The 20724-nt window shown below is 43.1% G+C and overlaps 1 protein-coding gene across 10 annotated transcripts in view; it reads right to left on the minus strand.

Moving 5' to 3' along the window:
• Window positions 1-20724, minus strand: part of PPIP5K2 (diphosphoinositol pentakisphosphate kinase 2) — a 501817-nt gene that overhangs the window by 329167 nt on the left and 151926 nt on the right. For all 10 annotated transcript variants that reach the window (XM_033929166.1, XM_033929168.1, XM_033929165.1 and 7 more), the window contains one exon: window positions 1851-1952. In XM_033929166.1, the coding sequence (XP_033785057.1) occupies window positions 1851-1952 (102 nt within the window). The remainder of the gene's footprint in view (window positions 1-1850; window positions 1953-20724) is intronic.

Genomic DNA, 20724 nt, shown 5'->3' on the forward strand with positions numbered 1-20724 from the left:
TTGACTTTTACTGCTTTTCTGTGTGAGTAGATAATTAAGCAAATTTCTGATAGCCTACAGAAATGATTCTTAGCTTCCATCCCCAGCCCCAAAGACTCACCAGCCCCCCTGCCGATTTCAGCTTCCATCCCCAGTCCCCAAGACTCACCACAGCCCCCCTGCCGATGTATTTATTTACTGCCTGGACTGGATATTAAATCGCGGGGAAGAGAGGAGAAATGCGGGGAAAGAGCCAGCCAAAACTAGTATTTGTTGCTGCTGAGTGCCGAGGTCTGCTGCCCGAGGTCTGCTCACTCACCGCTTTGACTCTCCCACCACTCCTTTCGTTTCTTCCGATGTAACTTCTGGTTTCGCAAAACCGGAAGTTACATTAGATGGGAAGAGTCTGGCGGCCGGCGGCATTAAATAGACCGAAGTTCCCCGAACTCGTCTTGCGGCTGAATCGGTGAGTCCGGTTTTTATCAAAAAAGAACAGATTCAAATCGATTCACCTGATTTGAATTGGTGAACCGATTCGAATCGTGAATCGGGCAGCACTACTATATACTCTAACACTCCTACTTTATTTTTCAGACTTCTAGCATTTGTATATAGACACTTTAAATTGTGGTTTTCCCCTGTATCTACAGGCTGCTGAGAAAAAGGCAACGGAAATGATAAAAGGGATAGGATGACTTCCCTATGAGGAAAGGCTAAAGTGGCAAGGGCTCTTCAGCTTGAAGAACAGATGGCTCAGGGGCGATATGATAGAGGTCTAAAAAATACTGGGTGGAGTGGAAAGGGTAAATGTGAAATGTTCCATTTACTCTTTCCAAAAATACTAGGACTAGGGGGCATGTAATGAAGCTACCAAGTAGATTTAAAATAAACCAGAGAAAATATTTCCTCATACAATGTATAATTAAACTCTGGAATTTGTTACTAGAGAATGTGATGAATTAAGTTAGCTTAGCAGGGTTTAAAAAGGTTTGGCTAATTTCCTAAAAGAGAAGTCCAAAGGCCATTATTGAGATGGCTTGGGGAAATCTACCATTTTTTGTGGTAGTAGTAAAGACTTTATCAAGGTAAGACTGTGTCCATTCTGTCAGTGCTTCAAAAACAACGTGAATGAATGGACTTAGGGCAGACAAAAGGCATGTGTCTGTTGGTTTAGTGAAGAAATAGTACAGATACATAGGAGAAACCATAGACAGATTTATTTATACACAGAACTAGTTCAAGGATAGAACTTTAAAAATTATTCTCAGCTCCATTCAACCATGCCATTACATTGGGGGTTCTCAATCCAGTCTTCATGAAATATCAAGCCAGCCAGTTTCATGATACCCATAATAAATATTCACAAGATAGATATACATACAATGGAAGTGGCACATTACATTGTATCTCATATTTATTGTGCATAGCCAGAAAACTTGACTGACTGGGTGTGTCCCAAGGACTGGGTTGAGAACATCTGAATTACAGTGATGACAAGACACATCTAGAGCTTCTTTTTACTCCAGTAAGGATTACAGCTTTCCAAGAATGGTGTTCTTCACTATAAGAGCAGCATTAGGTACAAAAGAACTATCTTAGAAGCCTTTGGCACATATCTTCCATCTTAGTAAAGCACAAGTGATCACAGCAATGATAGTAGAGAGAAAAACAAATATTGAAAAAAAAAAATTAATATACATCATCGTCCATAAAATACATAATCTAAGGCACATATGTAATTTCTCTATCAGAACCTATTACTACAGCTCTTAACATGCAAAATATTTAGAGATAAATGGCTTCTCTAAACACATCAAAATCTCAATTTCAAGTGCACAGCATTAAAATGCATCAAAATCATAACTCCTTACATGGTTCCAGATGTGGTTGGTACAATGGGAATATCTTCAGCTTCCATAGGTACTGACCACGGAATATGAAATTGTGGAGCAAGTTCCCGCATTATAATATTTCTAGAAATATAAATTTTAAAAAGTGGTTGACATTTTCTGTTACTAAAAATAAGCCAAATAATTATTAGTGACAGGTAAATAATTATTAGTCAAAGCTGCTCCAGGCTGTCACTGTCTAAAAAGATATCCCTCACTAAAAAAAAGAAAGGCCTTTCATTGTCAAGGTGGTTTCTTACATATAATGCCCAAATTTCTCAAAACACTAGGCAGAGTATATACAAGGGGCGTTCAAAAATTTATCTACCTGAGTATGAAATAAGTCTGTGCATTTTGTGACATTTCTCAAGGTTACTCATACACAGTTGTGGCTCAATATGAGTCTAACATTCTAAGACACACAATGACAGGAGAATCCTTGTGTGAACCAAGTAACACACAAGAAATGCAAATCAAGTAATGGATAGATTTAGAGCATCGTTCAGCGATAAAATTTCTCACAAAAAAGGGAAAAAGCCAAAGGAGATCCATGAACACATGATTGCAGTTTATGGTGAATCTGCCCCATCATCCCACAAAGTAAAAAATATTATTTGTGTGGTTTTAATTATGGAAATAGCTGCAGTTATTACTAATTGGCATTTTAATAGAAATTAAATAAAAAATAATTTTAATTCAAAATGTATACATTTGTATGAGTTATTAATCAAAAGCAGTCATGTTGGGTGGGGAAGCCATATCCCGCACTCACCAGGGGTTTGCTGCAGCAGTACATATGTAGTGGTCTCACTCCACTGCCAACTAAAATGGCACCACCATCTGAAAAAGTTCTTCTCCCCCAGTGTTAAGGCGATAGGCACCTATTTTGGATGACAGAGCTGACCCAAGCAGTAGGTAAGAGTGACTACTTCCTCTTTGGACCCCCTTTACTGCCACAGCAGACACCTGAGTAGGTACCAGGAGAAGTAGTCTATGTGTCAGGGGTAGGATTGCTGTGATCAAGGGGGTTCTACACTGAGACTGAGTATTGTCCGGATTGTGCTCGAGGTAGGAGTCATAGTGAATTAGATCTTGTGAAGGGAGAAGCAGAAAAGCAGAGGTGGGACTTGTGCTGCTGTAACATCTACTTATAGTGGATTGGCACCACATTTAATATGGTGCACGATAGCACAGAAGCACCTGTGCTGTCTGGCACTGCATTTAGCATGGTGCCTTTCCAGTAAGTCTCTGCCTTCTGTGGTAAATACAGAGCAGATGCTGTGCAAACCCCCTGCATTTAATGCTGGGGTCCAAAAATCCAGGCCTTAACATCCTTAATCTAGCCTGGTTTTCCACAATGAATATGTATGAGATCTATTTGCATGCAACGGAAGTAGTGAATGCAAACAGATCTCATACATATTCATTGTAGAAATCTTGAAAGCTAGGCTGGGTTGTGGACCTTGAGGCACTGCTGTCTCCTCCCCCTCCGATGTCCGGCACTGCTATCCTCGACTCCCCCTCCAATGACCAGCCCTGTTGTCTCCCCTCTCCGATGATCGTCACTGCTGTCTCCCCCCCCCCACCTCTGATGACCGGCACTCCTATCCTCCACTACCCGTTCCTCCCACCCCAGACCGACATCACACTTAAAGTTCCGGGACTCAAGAAACCAACACCAACGCTCTGAGCTGGTGAAGAGCATTGAGCGTCTGCACATGGCTCAAGGTCTGCTGGTTCCCGCTCTCTCCGGGATTCTCGAAGGGAGTCCAGTAAGCCTTGAGCACAGGCAGATACCCAAAGCCTTTCACCGGCACAGTGTCAGTGTCTTTTCTCGAGTCCTGGAACTCTAAGTGCGATGTTTGACTGGGGTGGGAGGAGCAGATAATAAAGGACAAAAGTGCCTAAAAGCCACTGTTCTTCGATTCTCCAGCGCTGTTGTGGCCTCCTCTGTACAGTTTTTTTGCCATGGTCAACCCCCACTTTGAAGCAACTTTCTGTTTCTGCTTCAGTGGACTGCAACAAAGGAACGGTGCAGAGGAGGTTGCAGGCAATGCAAGAAAATTGCTCCCATGTTGGAGACCTCCTTGTAGTCTTCATTGGTAGGGGTTGCTTTGGAACTGGGTGGGGAGAACATTTGGTGGAACCTTGGGGGGTTGGGAGGGAGAGATACTGAATGGGAGGGACAGTGGAAAGGAAGGAGATGGTGGCATATGGATGGACAGATGGGGAAGAGGAGGGAAAAGATGGTGCACATGGATTTAGGGAAGAGATGGTGCACATGGACAGAGGAGAGGGGAAGACCTAGAAAAAAAGATTTGAGATGGAGGCAGAAAAACTGAAGAAAACTGAATATGAAAATCAGTGCCAAAGATGGATGTAATGGAAGAGGTGAAGAAGGAGAGGAAAGAAACAGCAAAGGTTTTGGAAACAGAGTTAAGAGCAAAGAGGAAGCAAGATCAGCAGAAAAATAAAATCATCAAATAACAAAGGTAGGAAAAATGTTCTCATTTTTGTTTTTAATTCTTTATTCATTTTTCCATCTTACAACAAGTGCACAACATTACATCATTTAAAACTTTTACACATCACTTGAATTTCTTTCTATTATCATCATAAATACATAAATTTATTCCCTTCCTACCCACCCTTCCATCAATTATTTCAATCAAAAATATCATATAAATATTGTATTCTTATTTATTGATTAACCTTTAAATAAAATTTCATACCATCCCCCCTCCCCTCTATGTATAAATATACTGTCAGTGGAAAATGATGTCTACTCATAACAATAATTTGCCAATGGCCCCCAGATCTTTTTAAAATTATTATAATTCCCTTTCTGCAAAGCAATTATTCTTTCCATCTTGTAAATGTGACACAACGAATTCCACCAGAATGTATAACTAAGATTATTGTAATTTTTCCAATTACTGGTAATATGTTGCATGGCGACTCCTGTCATAATCAATAGAAGTTTGTTATTGCTTGATGAAATTTGACTTTTTGTTCTCATTGACATACCGAACAGAACAGTATCATATGATAACACTACATGGTTTTCTAATAAACAATTTATTTGAGACCAAATTGATTTCTAAAAGGCCATGATACAGGGACAATAAAATATTAAATGATCTAGAGTCCCTGCTTCCAGATTGCAATGCCAGCATCTATTAGACTTAGAGCTATCTAACTTTTGTAATTGAACTGGGGTCCAAAATGCTCTATGTAACAAAAAGAACCAAGTTTGTCTCATAGATGCGGACACTGTACATCTCATTTTCCAAGACCAAATTCGTGGCCATTGAGATGCAGAAATTTGATGCTTAATCTCAATGCTCCAAATGTCTCTAAGACCAGTCTTTGGGTTTTTTATTCATATATCCAGATATCGATTTATACCACTGTGCGGCCTGGTGTCCCAGGAAATCCGCCTGGAAACATAGGAACTCCAAACTACGTATATTGAGTATTAAGAGTTTTCCATTCAGGGAACCCCACCTGAATAGCCTGCTTCAGCTGCAACCATTTAAAACTTTGTGATTTATCAAGACCAAATCTAATTTGCAACTGTGAAAAGTCAAGCAGTTTACCATTTGAAATAACATCATTTAAAGTTCTTATGCCTGCTATAATCCAGTGTTTCCATAAGATTTGAGCTCCGCCAATTCGAATCTTGGAGTTTATCCATAAAGATTGATTTGTTGATTTGCTTATTGGAATAGATGTTAGTGTATCTCAAAGTTTTCCATGTATCAATCAAAATTCTGTTCTGTTTATATCTTCTAGGCATTTTTATACTAACAACATGAACTAAATGTAAAGGAAACATAAGACGCCACTCCAAATATAACCAATCTGGAGCATTATCATAGAGTTCTGGGAGGATCCAATACATACCCTGGCTTAAAATATAGGCTTGATGGTACCTATAAAAGTTTGGAAATTTAACCCCTCCCTCCTCAATTGGCTTTTGTAGAGATACTAGAGCAATCCTAGGTCTTTTACCCAGCCAAATAAATTTCGTAAGAATACCATTAAGTTTTTTATAAAATGACCCCTGAAAAAATATTGGTATCATACTCATTTGGTAACAAACTACAGGCAGAATCATCATCTAAAATAACATCATCTAAAGTCCGTATACCTGCAATAATCCAATGCTTCCATACGATTTGAAATCCGCCAATTTGAAACTTGGAGTTTATCCATAAAGATTTATTTATTTATTTATTGGAATAGGTGTTAAATTACTAACATATCGCAATGTTTTCCATGTATCGATCAATATTCTGTCTCTTTATATTTTCTAAACTATAAGCTCCTCTAAGTTTGCCAAAAGGTGCTTAAAAAGATACAAAAAGGAGGCAAAAAATGTCAATAAGGACTCTATGAGTGTGTCTATCAGCTAATCACTCCTAACATACCAAACCACACAGGTACCAAATATCAATTGAAGGATAGGGGCGCTCTCAGTGTGAGGTTGTTAGCGACGGGAGAACAAACTCCAGCGCTTCCACTTACAAAGACGGAGGTGAATCACCCCGCCTGCACACCATCATCGGGCGTCCCTAGTGTGCAAAATCAACTGTGCAGAATTAATAACAATAAATAAGTCACAAACAGTGAACTAGTGAGAGAGTGAATCAAACTGAAAACCCACTCATAGAGTCCTCCCCAGCCTAATCCCCAAGATACAAAATGAAACCACAGCCAACTTAGCTTTTTAAAGCGAGCCAAATGAAGTCAATGAGCATTGCGGGAGACCAGAATAGTCATAGGATCAACCGGTTTCGGGTGAAACCCTTCATCAGGATCTTAAGGCTGGAGCAGAACCGGCTGGGAGGGAAGCAGGTTTGGTTTGTTAGGAGTGATTAGCTGATAGACACACTCATAGAGTCCTTATTGACATTTTTTGCCTCCTTTTTGTATCTTTATATTTTCTAGGCATCTTGATACTGAGAACATGAGATAAATTTAGAGGAAACAAGAGACGCCATTCTAAATACAACCAATCCGGGGTATTTTCCATGAGTTCTGGGAGGACCCAATACATACCCTGGCGTAAAATATAGGCTTGATGATACCTATAAAAGTTTGGAAAATTAACCCCACCCTCCTCAATTGGCTTTTGTAAAGATACTAAAGCAATTCTAGGCATTTTACCCAGCCAAACAAATTTTGTAAGAATACCATTTAGCTTTTTATTATTTATTCTTTATTCATTTTCACATCAAAGATCAAACATACTTTGATAAAGGAAATTAAAAATACTCAAAGAAATTATCATCAAAAACACAAATTAAGGAGTAAAAAGATGCTCCTGATCCTAATACAATGATCATAGTCCACATTAGGAGAGAGTAAAAGCCATACACAATCAAGGGGAGTTGAATAAAGAAAATCATACATATTAACATATGTCCTTCAAAAATACAGGGTTCTTTTGGTCATTTAGCTTTTTATAAAAGGACCCTTGGAAAAAAAAATGGTATCATACTCATTGGATAACAAACTACAGGCAATATCATCATTTTAATAGTTTGGACTCTCCCCCACCAAGAAAGATGTGAAGGATTCCATTGCTCACACATTTCTGTTACTTTTTTTAATAAAAATTTTTCATTCTCTTTCATTGTGTCTTCCAGTGTATTTTTTTATCCTAATACCTAAATATTTTAATCCATCTTCTTTCCATACGAATGAGAAAGAATCAAATAATCCTTTAGTATAATGCACATTAAGTGGAAGAATTTCTGACTTACTCCAATTTACTTACTGAAAATTTTTCAAATGTATCTATCAACTCTAACAAGCATGGAATGGTAGTTTCTGGATTTCTCAAATAAAACAGTATATCATCTGCATACGCTGAAACTTTATATTCCCAATCTTTATAGGGAATACCCTGTATCCTCTTTGCTTGTTGAATGGCTAATAACAAGGGTTCTAATACAATATCAAAAAGCAAAGGAGATAATGGACAGCCTTGTCTAACCCCCCCTCTATAAATTAAAACGCTCTGATAAATTATTATTAATATACAATCTTGCAGCAGGGGAGCTTTACAACGTTTGAATCATTTGTATAAATCCTGAACCTATACCAAACCAATCTAATGCTTGATACATAAAAGTCCACTCAACCCGATCAAAGGCTTTTTCCGCATCTAAAGATACAGAGAAAGCCGGATCGTTCATGTCTTTTGTTAAATTTAACATATGAAAAGCCAGTCTGGTATTATTAGAGGAATGTCTCTTAGCAACAAATCCTGTTTGGTGCATATCAATAATAAAAGGGAGAGCATTAGCTAAACGTAAAACCAATGTCTTAGCCAAAAGTTTTCCATCAACATTGATTATCAAGATAGGCCTGTAGTTTGAAACCAAAGTGGGATCTTTATTTGGCTTTGGCAAAACGATTGTTAATGATTCAGCCATAGTACATGTAATGCAACCCTTAGTTAGTTGGGACTGATATAAATTTAGTAAATGAGGTAATAGGGTAATTTGAAATGATTTATAAAATTCTATTGTGAAACTATCACCACCTGGAGCGGATCCAACTCTGAGAGATTTCAACGCTGTTTCTAATTCTTTTAGTGATATAGGCTCATCCAAACTTCTTTTTATATGTTCAGGAACCTTCGGTCCAATAATTAGATTTAAAAATTTTAAACCATCTTTTTCCCTGTTTTCATAAGGCTCAGAAGAATATAGGTCTTTATAAAAATTTAGAAATTGACTTAAAATATTTCCAATTTTATTATGTGTAACTCCTTTCTCATCCTTTATTGCAATAATTTTTGTCTTTCTTTTCTTTAAGATAATTTGCCAATAATCTTCCTGCCTTATTTCAGTTTACATAATACAGAGTTTGTTGGGAGAACAAATCTTTCCTTACCAATTTTGAAGATAATTCATGATATTTATCTTTTGCTTTTAATAGAGCCTGTAGAGTGACATGCTCCCATTTATCAATCAATTTAGATTCTAAATATTTAATTTCTTTTTCCAAATTAGAATATTGCTTTTTAATTTGTTTTCTAATATAAGCAGAGTATGAAATAATATTACCTCTCATGGTAGCCTTAAAGGCATCCCATAAATTCTCCATGGAGATTTCATCTGATAAATTAAACTGAAAAAATTCATTAATTTTTAATTGAAATTCTTCAAGGAATTTTGTATCCATAAGCAATGTATTATCAAATCTTCAAACAGATCTGCTATATTCTTGTTCATCTAATTGAAGTTCAATCCATACATCCGCATGATCAGATAAAATAATTGGATCTATGGATGCTTTAATCACCTGCTGAACTATTTGAGTTGAGACAAAAATATACCGTATTTGCCGGCGTATAAGACGACTTTTCAGTACCTTAAAATCCTCCCCAAAGTCGGGGGTCGTCTTATACGCCGGGTACTGTTTACATGCCCTTACTTTACATTAGAGAGCTGCACGGGGACGCCCCTAGGGTCGCGGGGATCCCGTGGGGACGCCCCTAGGGTCGCGGGGATCCCATGGGGACGCCTCCGAGGGTCGCGGGGCTCCTGCGGGGCTGGATGTACTCAGTCTTCTGGATGTACGCGGCTCTTCTTCTCCCTACCTTCTCTGCTTGCAGCACAGAGCCGAACGGAAGTCTTCCCAACGTCAGCGCTGACGTCGGAGGGGAGGGAGGGCTTAAACAAAGCTTAAACAAAGCCCTCCCTCCCTCCGACGTCAGCGCTGACGTCGGGAAGACTTCCGTTCGGCTCTGTGCTGCAGGCAGGGCAGATAAGGAGAAGGAGAGTAGCCTCGCGGTTCGAGTGGCTACCAAGGGAGAGGGGCGGCCCGCCCCTCCCCGCCCCGGTTGCAGCACAGCCGGCCAGGTTCCCTTACTTTTGTGGCACTTCCCCGACCGACCGATAACAGCCCGGGTCCGACAATCCTCCCTGCCCTGTAGCCGCGAATCTAAATTACCTTCTTACAGCAGCTGTAAGAAGGTAATTTAGATTTGCGGTTAAGGGCAGGGAGGTTTGTCGGACCGGGGCTGTTGTCGGTCGGTCGGGGAAGTGCCACAAAAGTAAGGGGACCTGGCCGGCTGTGCTGCACCCGGGGCGGTAGAGAAGGAGGGGGGGAGAAGGACGCTGAAAGGCCATGGTGAAGACAGGAGGGGGGGGAAGGACTCTGAAAGCACTTGAAGACAGAGGAGGGAGAAGGAGGCTGAAAGCACATGGGGGAATACAAAGGGGTGGAGAAGGACGCTGAAAGGCCATGGGAAGGGTGGGGGGGGGAGAAGGACACAAAGGAAATGAGGAAGAGAGAGTAGGGAGAAGACGCTGGCAGAGAAGAAGACAGATGCCAGACTATGGGGGGAGCAGAGAGAAGAAGATGGGTGCCAGACCAATTTGGAAGGGGGAAGAAAGGGAGAGGCACAGTAACAGAGCAAATGGAAGATGCAGAAGGAAGAGAGATAGTGGATGGAAGGAATTGAATGAGAACATGAGGAAAGCAGAAACCAGGCAACAAAGGTAGGAAAATAATTCTATTTCTTTTTTTTTTTTTTTGCTTCAGGATAAAGTAGTATATTAGTTGTGTTGATAAAAATTTATAAACATTAGAGGCTCTGGTAGAAACCCGTTTACAAAGTATGTATTCTTCCCAATTAATATTTTCAAATTAATAAAGTCTTTTTGCTTATTTGTAAATGGGTTTCTACCAGAGCCTTTAATTCAGTAGCATAATTAAATGAAATAACTATTTCTGAAGTTTATAGGGACGGGCGGGGACGGAGGGGATTCCTCGCAGGGACGGGTGGGGATGGAGGGGATTCCTCGCAGGGACGGGTGGGGATGGAGGGATTCCTCACGGGGACGGGTGGGGACGGGTGGGTTTCCTCGTGGGGATGGGTGGGACTTTGGCAGGGACGGGTGAGGACGGGTGGGATTTCTGTCCCCGCGCAACTCTCTACTTTACATGCCCTAACATCTCCTTCCTTACCTCCTTACGGTGCTTACGGTACTAGTAAACCTGCCGGGACATCAGCGGGGCCATGGCGGGACATCAGTGTGACAAGGGTGCCAGCTCCTTCATCCTGCGCAGTGGGAAGCAGCGGCGCTCTGGCCCCACCCCTTTTCTCTTTACTACGTCTCTCGCACATGCGGCCGTGTGTGGAGTCTAGCCCTTAAGGAAGTTGCGGGAGCGAACAGGAGGCTTTTGAAGGCTTTTAAAGGGAAACTGTCATGCCAGCAAACTTGCTAGGGACTTGCCCGGCACTTGCTCTCTCCCTCTATGTGTTATCTTCCTTCTATCATTGACAGTTTCAGTTTGGTTAACAGTTTAGAAAACAAATAGCATGGCAGCTCCCATGGGTTTATTGTTCTATTCAGCTTTAGTGAATTAATTAAAATTGTTGAAATAAATTCTGATGTTCTTTTAAGTTTTATTTGTTGTGCAGAAGGTGTGCGGAAGAAGGGGTAGTCTTATACGGCGAGTATATAACAAACTCTATATTTTAACTGTAAAAGTTGGGGGGTCGTCTTATACGCCCAGTCGTCTTATACGCCGGCAAATACGGTAATCAATTCTTGAAAAGGACTTATGAACATGTGAACAAAAGGAAAATTCCTGATCATTAAAATGAAGTATTTGCCAAATATCTTTCAAATCACATGAATGTACCAAATTGTCTAACCCTAATGATTTTATACATTTACTCGATTTTTTATCCATTAATGGATCCATAACAGCATTAAAATCTCCAGCTACAACAATTTTAGAAGCAGCCAGTGGGAGTAACAATTGTTGTAATGTTAAAAAAAAATTCATTTTGATTCGAATTAGGGGCATACACATTGAACAATGCCAGGGTATTATTTCCCATACTCATATCCACATGTATCCATCTACCCAGGGGATCTGAACCTATTAATTGAAAATTAATTGTACATTTCTTATTTATAAGAATAGCTACCCCTGCTTTTTTCCCTATTGCTGGGGCGAAAAAACATTGTTTCACCTTCCAGTTTTTTTTGACTCTGCCACAGACAGATGAGTCTCTTGTATATAGTAGATATCAGCATTCAAATAAGCTAGTGTTTTTTTTCCTTTTGATCTTATGATTGAGGCCATTAACATTCAATGAAAAAATTTTTAAACATCATCATAAGCTTTATAATCAAAACAACTAATCAAAATCAAGTAACTAAAATCATTCTGAATCTCATGAACAGACACCATTTTCCTTAATTTAATTTTTGAGCCTAAAATTTGCCCCTTTTTGACCCACCCAATCCCCCCTTCCACTCACCCTATCCCCCCATATTAATGGTAAAAGTGAAAACTTGAAAACACACATATTAGATCAGGTAAAGAGAATACCCCCAATAGACAAATCATTAACTTTTGTTCCCCAATAATAAGTTACATTAATAATATATTTATAAATTAATTAATCCATTTCAAATATACCCCCAATAGATAAATCATTCCCCCTATAAATAATTATGATAATTAATTGTGCCTCTGAATTATATTTAACATCAAATATTTTTATCATTATATTATATCGATATGAGCATTCATATTAAATGAATAATAAATAATGAATGAGTGAAGAAATTAATATCTTGCTCAAATTTTTACCTTGTAAATCAATAAACTGATCAATGACATTTCAATTAATATAAATTTTTAAACTAAATACATTCCAAAATTAATTAGTAAATCACGTTTTATATAATGTTATACCAACATACATTGTAATAATTACCCATCATGAAAAAAATGTAATTAATATGAAACAAAACACATGTAAATGTGGAAACAGATATACTTGAGAATATCATTCAGAAATGATAGAAATAGGGCTATCATTTTAAAGCAGTAAGGCCCTGATTCTGTATAGGACGCCCGGGAGAGGTGTCCTATTCAGAATCGGGCCTACACTAAACCCCGATTCTGTAACTGGCGTCCATGGTACAGACGCTGGTTAGAGAATCGGGTTAGATTAGACACGGCCCGCTACACTTATCGTGGCAAGGAATCTCTCTGCCGCTATAAGTATAGCGGGCCGCGGCCGCCTGTCCAATTGCTGGCAGGAGGGTGCCCAATCCCTCCTGCCAGAAGATGCCCCCCCCCGACACTACCGACCGCCTCCACCCGACACTACCGACGGCCCCCCCCCCCGACACTACCAATCGCTGGGAGGGTGCCCAATCCCTCCTGCCGGAAGACGCACCCCCCCGACACTACCGATCACCGGCAGGATGCCCAATCCCTCCTGCCGCAAGACGCACCCCCTCCGCACCCTCCCCCGTGCTAACAGCCCTCAAACCTCCCCCCCCCACCAAACTAACCTTTCCTTGTTGGCCAGACAGGTCTTGCCCGTCCAGCCGGCAAGCCCATCTCGTCGAAATGAGGCGGGCCCGCCCATTCCCGGCCCATCCTTCCGAAGCCTAAGGCCTGATTGGCACAGGCTCTAGAAGCCTGGACCAATCAGGCCTTAGGCATAGCGGGTCCACCCATCCCCACTTAATCTAAGGTCTGATTGGCCCAGACTCTAGGCGCCTGGGCCAATCAGGCCTTAGTGGGGATGGGCGGACCCGCTATGCTTAAGGCCTGATTGGTCCAGGCTTCTAGAGCCTGGGCCAATCAGGCCTTAGGCTTCGGAAGGATGGGCCGGGAAGGGGCGGGCCCGCCTCATTTCGAAGAGACAGGCCTGCCGGCTGGACGGGCAAGTCCTGTCTGGCCAACAAGGAAAAGTTAGTTTGGTGGGGGGGAGGTTTGAGGGCTGTTAGCGCGGGGGAGGTGTGCGGAGGGGGTGCGTCTTGCGGCAGGAGGGATTGGGCACCCTCCTGCCGGTGATCGGTAGTGTCGGGGGGGGTGCGGAGGGGGTGCGTCTTCCAGCAGGAGGGATTGGGCACCCTCCAGCCAGCGATCGGTAGTGTCGGGGGGGGCGGTCGGTAGTGTCGGGGGGGGCGGTCGGTAGTGTCGGGGGGCATCTTCTGGCAGGAGGGTTTAGGCACCCTCCTGCCAGCAATTGGACAGGCGGCCGCGGCCCGCTATACTTATAGCAGCAGAGAGATCCCTTGCCACAATAAGTATAGCGGCCGCGTCTACTTACAATGTAGACCAGCATTTTGTTGGCCTACATTGTAAGCGTCTCTTCCTCTACTAGGGAGACGCGTAGGGCCGCCTAGGTTCGCCTAAGGCCCTTAGGCGATCTTAGGCGTCTTGCGGGCCTCCCTAGGCTCCCAGAGACGCCTTCAATATAGGCGCCCTGCCTGGGGAGCATTTTTTTAAAAAACGTGCATCCCGATTGGCTGATTAGACAGCTGTAGGACACCTACAGCTGCCTAAAATCGGGACGCACTTTGTAGAATCTGGGCCTAAATGTCATGAACTTTTATTAAACATCCACTTTTTCATGCTTTGAAGCCCATAAATCACATCTATTACCAAATACTTTAGCAATAATGCCTTGTCATACATTTATTTCCACATTCATATTAATATTATAAAATAATCAATCATGTGATTTCTTTCATAACAACTTTCCTCTGCTTCTGTTTTTGAAATCCGTTGTCACGGTAACGTTTCCTTACACCCACAGATGTCAACATTCTAGTTTCAATGTTTCTTTCATGAGCCGTTAAACTTTTAGATTAAACTGTTATAAGTTTCATATCAAATTTATACTATTAACAGCTTAAATAAGTTATATGGTTAACTCATTTTCCTAGGTAACATATATCATAATAAAAGTATTTATAAATTCATAGGTTCTTCCAGTTGTTTTAAAAATTCTTGCAGATCTCCAGGTTCTTTGAAATTAGATGTTTTATTTCTGTACGTCACCCTCATAATCGCCGGGTAAATCAAGCCGTATTTTGCTCCAATGTTTTGCGGCCTTAAATCCAGAAAACTCTTCCTCTTAACTGCAGTTGCTGGCGCAAAGTCTGGCACGATGTGAATACGAGAATCCTGAAATTTAAAATTTTTGTTCTCTTTAGCGAGGCGACATAATTCCAACGCTTGTTGGTGCCTTAAGAGCTTAAAGATTACTGGACGCGGCCCCTTTTGGTTGTCAATCATTTTTGAAGGTATCCTATGGGCTCCTTCTATTTCTAAAGGATACTTCCTTTTAATTGGCAGGATTTTAGGGAGGAGGTTCTCTAAGAAGGAAGTCATATTGTTTTTCTCTGCCCCTTCCGGAAGCCCTAATAATCTCAAGTTGCTCCTTCTCTCCCTATTACAGCAATCTTCCAGCATCTGTGTAAGTATCTCAATCTTCTTATGATCAGGCTTCATTTGAATTACTTCTGTTTCAACTGTCTCCATTCTATTCTCCAGGTTCTCCATTTTGTTTTCAGCTATCTCCATTTTTTTGTTAAGAACAGAGATCTCTTTCTTCACCTCTTGGATTTTCTTTGAGTTATCCGATACAATTTCTCTAATTGCACGCAGCTCAAGAAGGATCTTTCTTTTTCCACAGCATGAGGCAGAGGGAAGGAAGCAGGCGAAGAGAGAAGGACACAGGCGAGGTGCTAGGGAAGCGGAGGGGAGGCAGCAAAGCGCCGGAGAAGGGGAAGACAACAACGGGGCAGCGGCAAAAGTAGCTCCGCCCACCCCACCACGTCAGCAGCTAGCGTCCAGGCTCCTCCATAAAAGGAGGCGAGCCAACGGGCGCAGCTACTCTCGCGGCGATTTTTCTTTCTTTTTCCACAGCACGAGGCAGAGGGAAGGAAGTAGGCGAGGAGAGAAGGACACAGGCGAGGCGCTAGGGAAGCGGAGGGGAGGCAGCAAAGGGCCGGAGAAGGGGAAGACAGCAACGGGGCAGCGGCGAGAGTAGCTCCTCCCACCCCACCACGTCAGCAGCTAGCGTCCAGGCTCCTCCATAAAAGGAGGCGAGCCGCAAAGGCGCTCGCCTTAGTGAGAGCGCCTTTGCGAAGGAGCCTTGAGAAGGAGCCAGGAGCCCAAGCAGCCCAGCAGCGATATATAACTTCTACAAAATAATCCACAGGTACTTCTCTCTACTCATTTCTCTCTTCTCTCTCTACTCTTTCAGCTAGCTGCGCGCCGGACACCACTCATACACATCGTGGGACATAGGAGCGGGAAAAGAGGAATGGAGGCTGTAGGAACCCAGCAGAGCTATCCAGTATACTGCACCGAGTGTCACATGTATGACTACCTCCCCTCCGGGAGGCAGGTGTACATATGCGGTCGATGCCAGGAATTGGATAGCCTGAAGAAGGAGGTCGGGAGACTGCAGGTTAGAGTCCAGGACCTGGAGGGACTCTGCACCTTAGAGGAACAGTGTTGGGCAACTGAAGACACCACCAGAGAAAGCCACATCACGGAACAAGTTAGAGAGCTCGAAAAGTTCATCGAGGATGCCTGCAGGATGGTGGAGGCTCAGGACCACCAGCATGTCAGGAGAGAGCCAACAGTTGGACGACAGAACCCACCAGAGGCCATGGGAGTAGGACCTTGCGGAGGATCAGGACAGGCAGATGAGGTGGAGACCCAACAGAGCCCAGAGGAAGGACTAGAGGACTGCGCCACTGACACAGACCTGAGACCAGAGAGACAGATGAGGAAGGGGAGATCTGCTATCGTAGTGGGTGACTCAATCCTGAGAGAAGTGGACAGTCACATAGCTGGAGGGAGAGAGGACCATCTAGTGACATGTCTCCCGGGGGCTAGAACGAAGGACGTCATCGACAGAATTGAGAGGATCCTGGAGGGAGCCGAGACGGAGGAGACAGCAGTAGTAATCCACATTGGAACCAATGACGTCAGCAGAAGGAACTACAACAGGACTACACTAACTGACCAGTTCAGGATCCTGGGGAGGAAACTGAAACTGAGGACAAGGAAGACAGCCTTCTCAGAGATCCTGCCAGTACCGAGAGCAGACGCAAGGAGGCAGAGCGAACTACAAGCAATAAACGGTTGCCTGAGGAGATGGTGCGAAGAGGAGGACTTCTACTTTGTTCGGAACTGGACAACTTTCTTGGGGAAAAACAAGCTCTACAGGAGAGACGCACTGCACCTGAGCGCGAATGGGACGAGGATGCTGGCACGCAATGTCCAGAGCGTCATAGACTTGGCTTTAAACTGAGGAGAAGGGGAAAGCTGATAGTCGATCTAACCTCGACACATTGGACTAAAGTATCTAATAAAGATACTGAGCAAGGACATTGTAAAAGAGGGCTCAGGACTGAGAGGGAATTTTTGGAAAAAGGACCTAAGGACGCAATGCAGGGGCGGGCCCAGGGCACAAAGGAAACTAGCATGCAGGATTAACAGAGAACAACGGGAGCCAGAGGGACAACCAAAAATGGGGAAACAGGCTGAAGACGAAACAGACACATCGCGGGAGGAGGATGACGGAGACGAGACTCGGAGACTGGCAACCCATGAGGGGGATGGCAGGAGCGCCAAACCACGAGGAAAACCAGCAGGGAGGGCAAACAACAGGGACTTACATTGCCTATATACTAATGCTAGGAGCCTACGGGCAAAAATGGGAGAGCTGGAAGTCATAGCCAGCAAGGACATAGACATAATTGGAGTCACAGAAACGTGGTGGACTGATGACAATAAATGGGATGTGGTCATACCAGGGTACAAACTCTACAGGAGAGACAGGACACACAAAAAGGGTGGAGGAATAGCGCTATATATAAAAGACTCCATACCCTCAACTAGGATGGAAACAACAGTAAGGGCGGATAGCTTGGAATCACTATGGGTTAAGCTACTGGTAGGAACTGGAACAGACATAAAATTGGGTCTGTACTATCGCCCACCTGGTCAATCGGAAGAAATCGACCAGGACCTGGAAGCTGAACTGAGGCAGGTATGCAAAAGCGGAAGTGTGGTTGTGATGAGGGACTTCAACTACCCTGGGATAGACTGGAGTATCGGGCACTCAAACGGCGAGAGGAGACCAAATTCCTGGAGGCCACAAGGGACTGTTTCATGGAACAACTGGTTTCGGAACCAACACGGGGAGATGCCACTCTTGACCTAATCTTCAACGGACTAGGGGGACCCGCAAAGGAGGTGGCAGTACTAGCCCCACTAGGAAACAGCGATCACAACACGATCCAGTGCAGGCTAGAAATTGGATCATCAAAGGTGAAAAGAACCACAACGACAGCACTCAACTTCAAAAAAGGGAATTATGATGCCATGAGGAAAATGGTGGGAAAGAAACTCAACGGCAACACAAGGAAGATGGAGTCCGTAGAACCTGTGTGTTCCCAAGTTCAGGAAAGGGTGCAAAAAAAATAGAACAAAAAACCCAGTGTGGATAACAAATGCAGTGAAAAAGGCGATAAGTGACAAGAAAGCATCATTCAAAAAATGGAAAAAGGACCAAACAAAGGACAACCAAAAGGAGCACAAAAAACACCAAAGAGAGTGTCACCCATTGTGGTTAGGAAAGCAAAAAGAGAGTATGAAGAGAGACTGGCAGGGGAAGCAACAAACTTCAAATCATTTTTCAGGTACATTAAGGGGAAGCAACCAGCAAGGGAGGAAGTGGGACCCTTGGATGAAGGAGGCAGAAAGGGAGTGGTAAAAGAGATAGCTGACAAGTTGAATTCTTCACGTCAGTCTCCACGAGGGAGGACACAACCAACATTCCGAAACCCGAAGAGATCGTAAATGGAGATCAGGATGATAAGCTGGTCCAACTGGAGATAAGCCAAAAGGATGTCCTCAGGCAAATAGACAGGCTAAAGAGTGACAAATCGCCAGGACCAGACGGCATTCACCCAAGGGTACTCAAGGAACTAAGGAACGAAATAGCAGAGCCACTTCGACAAATATGCAACCTATCCTTAAAAACTGGAGAGATCTCGGAGGACTGGAAAATAGCAAATGTCACGCCCATCTTCAAGAAGGGTTCAAGGGGTGACCCGGGAAACTACAGGCCGATGAGCCTGACTTCGGTCCCGGGAAAGATGATGGAAGCGCTGATTAAGGATAGCATCTGTGAACACATCGAAAACAATGGACAGCTAAAGTCGAGTCAGCATGGCTTCTGCAAGGGTAGGTCATGCCTCACAAACTTATTGCACTTCTTTGAGGGGGTAAACAGCCAGGTGGATAAAGGGGAATCCATAGACATCATCTACCTTGACTTCCAAAAAGCCTTTGACAAGGTACCACATGAAAGACTGCTTAAGAAGCTATGGAACCACGGGGTGCAAGGGGAGGTCCATCGATGGATCAAACACTGGCTGACAGACAGGAGACAGAGGGTTGGAGTAAAGGGCCATTACTCAGACTGGCAATGGGTCACGAGTGGAGTTCCGCAGGGGTCGGTGCTGGGACCGCTCCTGTTCAATATATTTATTAACGACCTGGAGGCGGGAACAAAATGTGAGGTCATTAAATTTGCGAATGACACCAAACTATACAGCAGGGTTAAAACCATGGAAGACTGCGAAGACCTACAAAAGAATCTGACGACACTGGAAGAGTGGGCCAAAAAGTGGCAAATGAGCTTCAACATAGGGAAATGCAAGGTCATGCATATAGGGAAAAAAACTCCAATGTTCACTTACAAAATGGGGGGATCACTGCTAGGGGTAAGTAACCTTGAAAGAGACCTGGGAGTGATGGTAGACACAACACTGAAGTCGTCGGCACAGTGCGCCACAGCCTCAAGGAAAGCAAACAAAATGTTGGGTATCATTAAGAAGAGTATCACGACCAGGACGAAGGAAGTCATCCTGCCACTGTATCGTGCAATGGTGCGCCCGCATCTGGAGTACTGTGTCCAGTACTGGTCGCCGTACCTGAGGAAGGACATGGCAGTGCTTGAGGGAGTCCAGAGAAGAGCAACTAAGCTGATAAAGGGTATGGAGAACCTCTTATATACTGACAGACTGAAAAAGCTAGGGCTGTTCTCCCTGGAGAAGTGGAGACTTAGAGGAGACATGATAGAAACCTTCAAGATCCTGAAGGGCATAGAAAAGGTAGACAAGGACAGATTTTTCAAATTATGGGGAACCACAAGTACAAGGGGGCACTCGGAGAAATTGAAAGGGGACAGGTTTAGGACAAACGCTTGGAAGTTCTTTTTCACCCAGAGTGGTAGATACATGGAACGCGCTTCCGGAGGCTGTGATAGGCAGGAGCACGTTACAGAGCTTCAAAGAAGGTTTGGATAGGTTCCTAGAGGACAAAGGGATTGAGGGGTACAGATAGAAGTAGAGGTAAGTTATAGGGATAGGAGTAGAGGTAGGTTAAAGAAATAGTCAGGGACCACTGCTCAGGCAATAGGCCGCCGCGGGAGCGGACCGCTGGGCGAGATGGATCTCTGGTCTGACTCAGCGGAGGCAACTTCTTATGTTCTTATTATCCAAGTTGTCTTTCGATGTTAGATTTTTCGAGGGAGTCGATGGCTCGGGTTTCGCTCTTTTAGCACTTCCCGTTGCAATAAAAGCTGAATCAGCCTTAATTTGCTTACCGGACGCCATAGGTTAACAAATCCTCCTTTTTGAGTCAGATAAAAACAAATTTTTGTAACCTATTAATCTTTAAAAAGATCTATCGGGACGGAGCTCACTGTTTACCCGACTGTGCTCATGCGCTTCCAAGCCACGCCCCAAATGTTCTCATTTTCAATTTAGAGATTGAAATAGTCAATTTTGAAAATTTACATTTGTTTCTATAATTTGAACTGTTCAGGAAGAAATGCATTTCTTTTTATTTGTACTGTGTGTAGAGAGTCTGGCATATTAGGGTTCTGTTTGTGTACAATAGTACTTTTAGTTTGTGGGTTTGTATTTGAAACAGGTTTTTCTGTTTTCTGCATGTGTTACTGAGGCCAGATGTTCTG

The sequence above is a fragment of the Geotrypetes seraphini genome, chromosome 1 (assembly GCF_902459505.1).
Source record: "Geotrypetes seraphini chromosome 1, aGeoSer1.1, whole genome shotgun sequence".
Taxonomy (NCBI): Eukaryota; Metazoa; Chordata; class Amphibia; order Gymnophiona; family Dermophiidae; genus Geotrypetes; species Geotrypetes seraphini.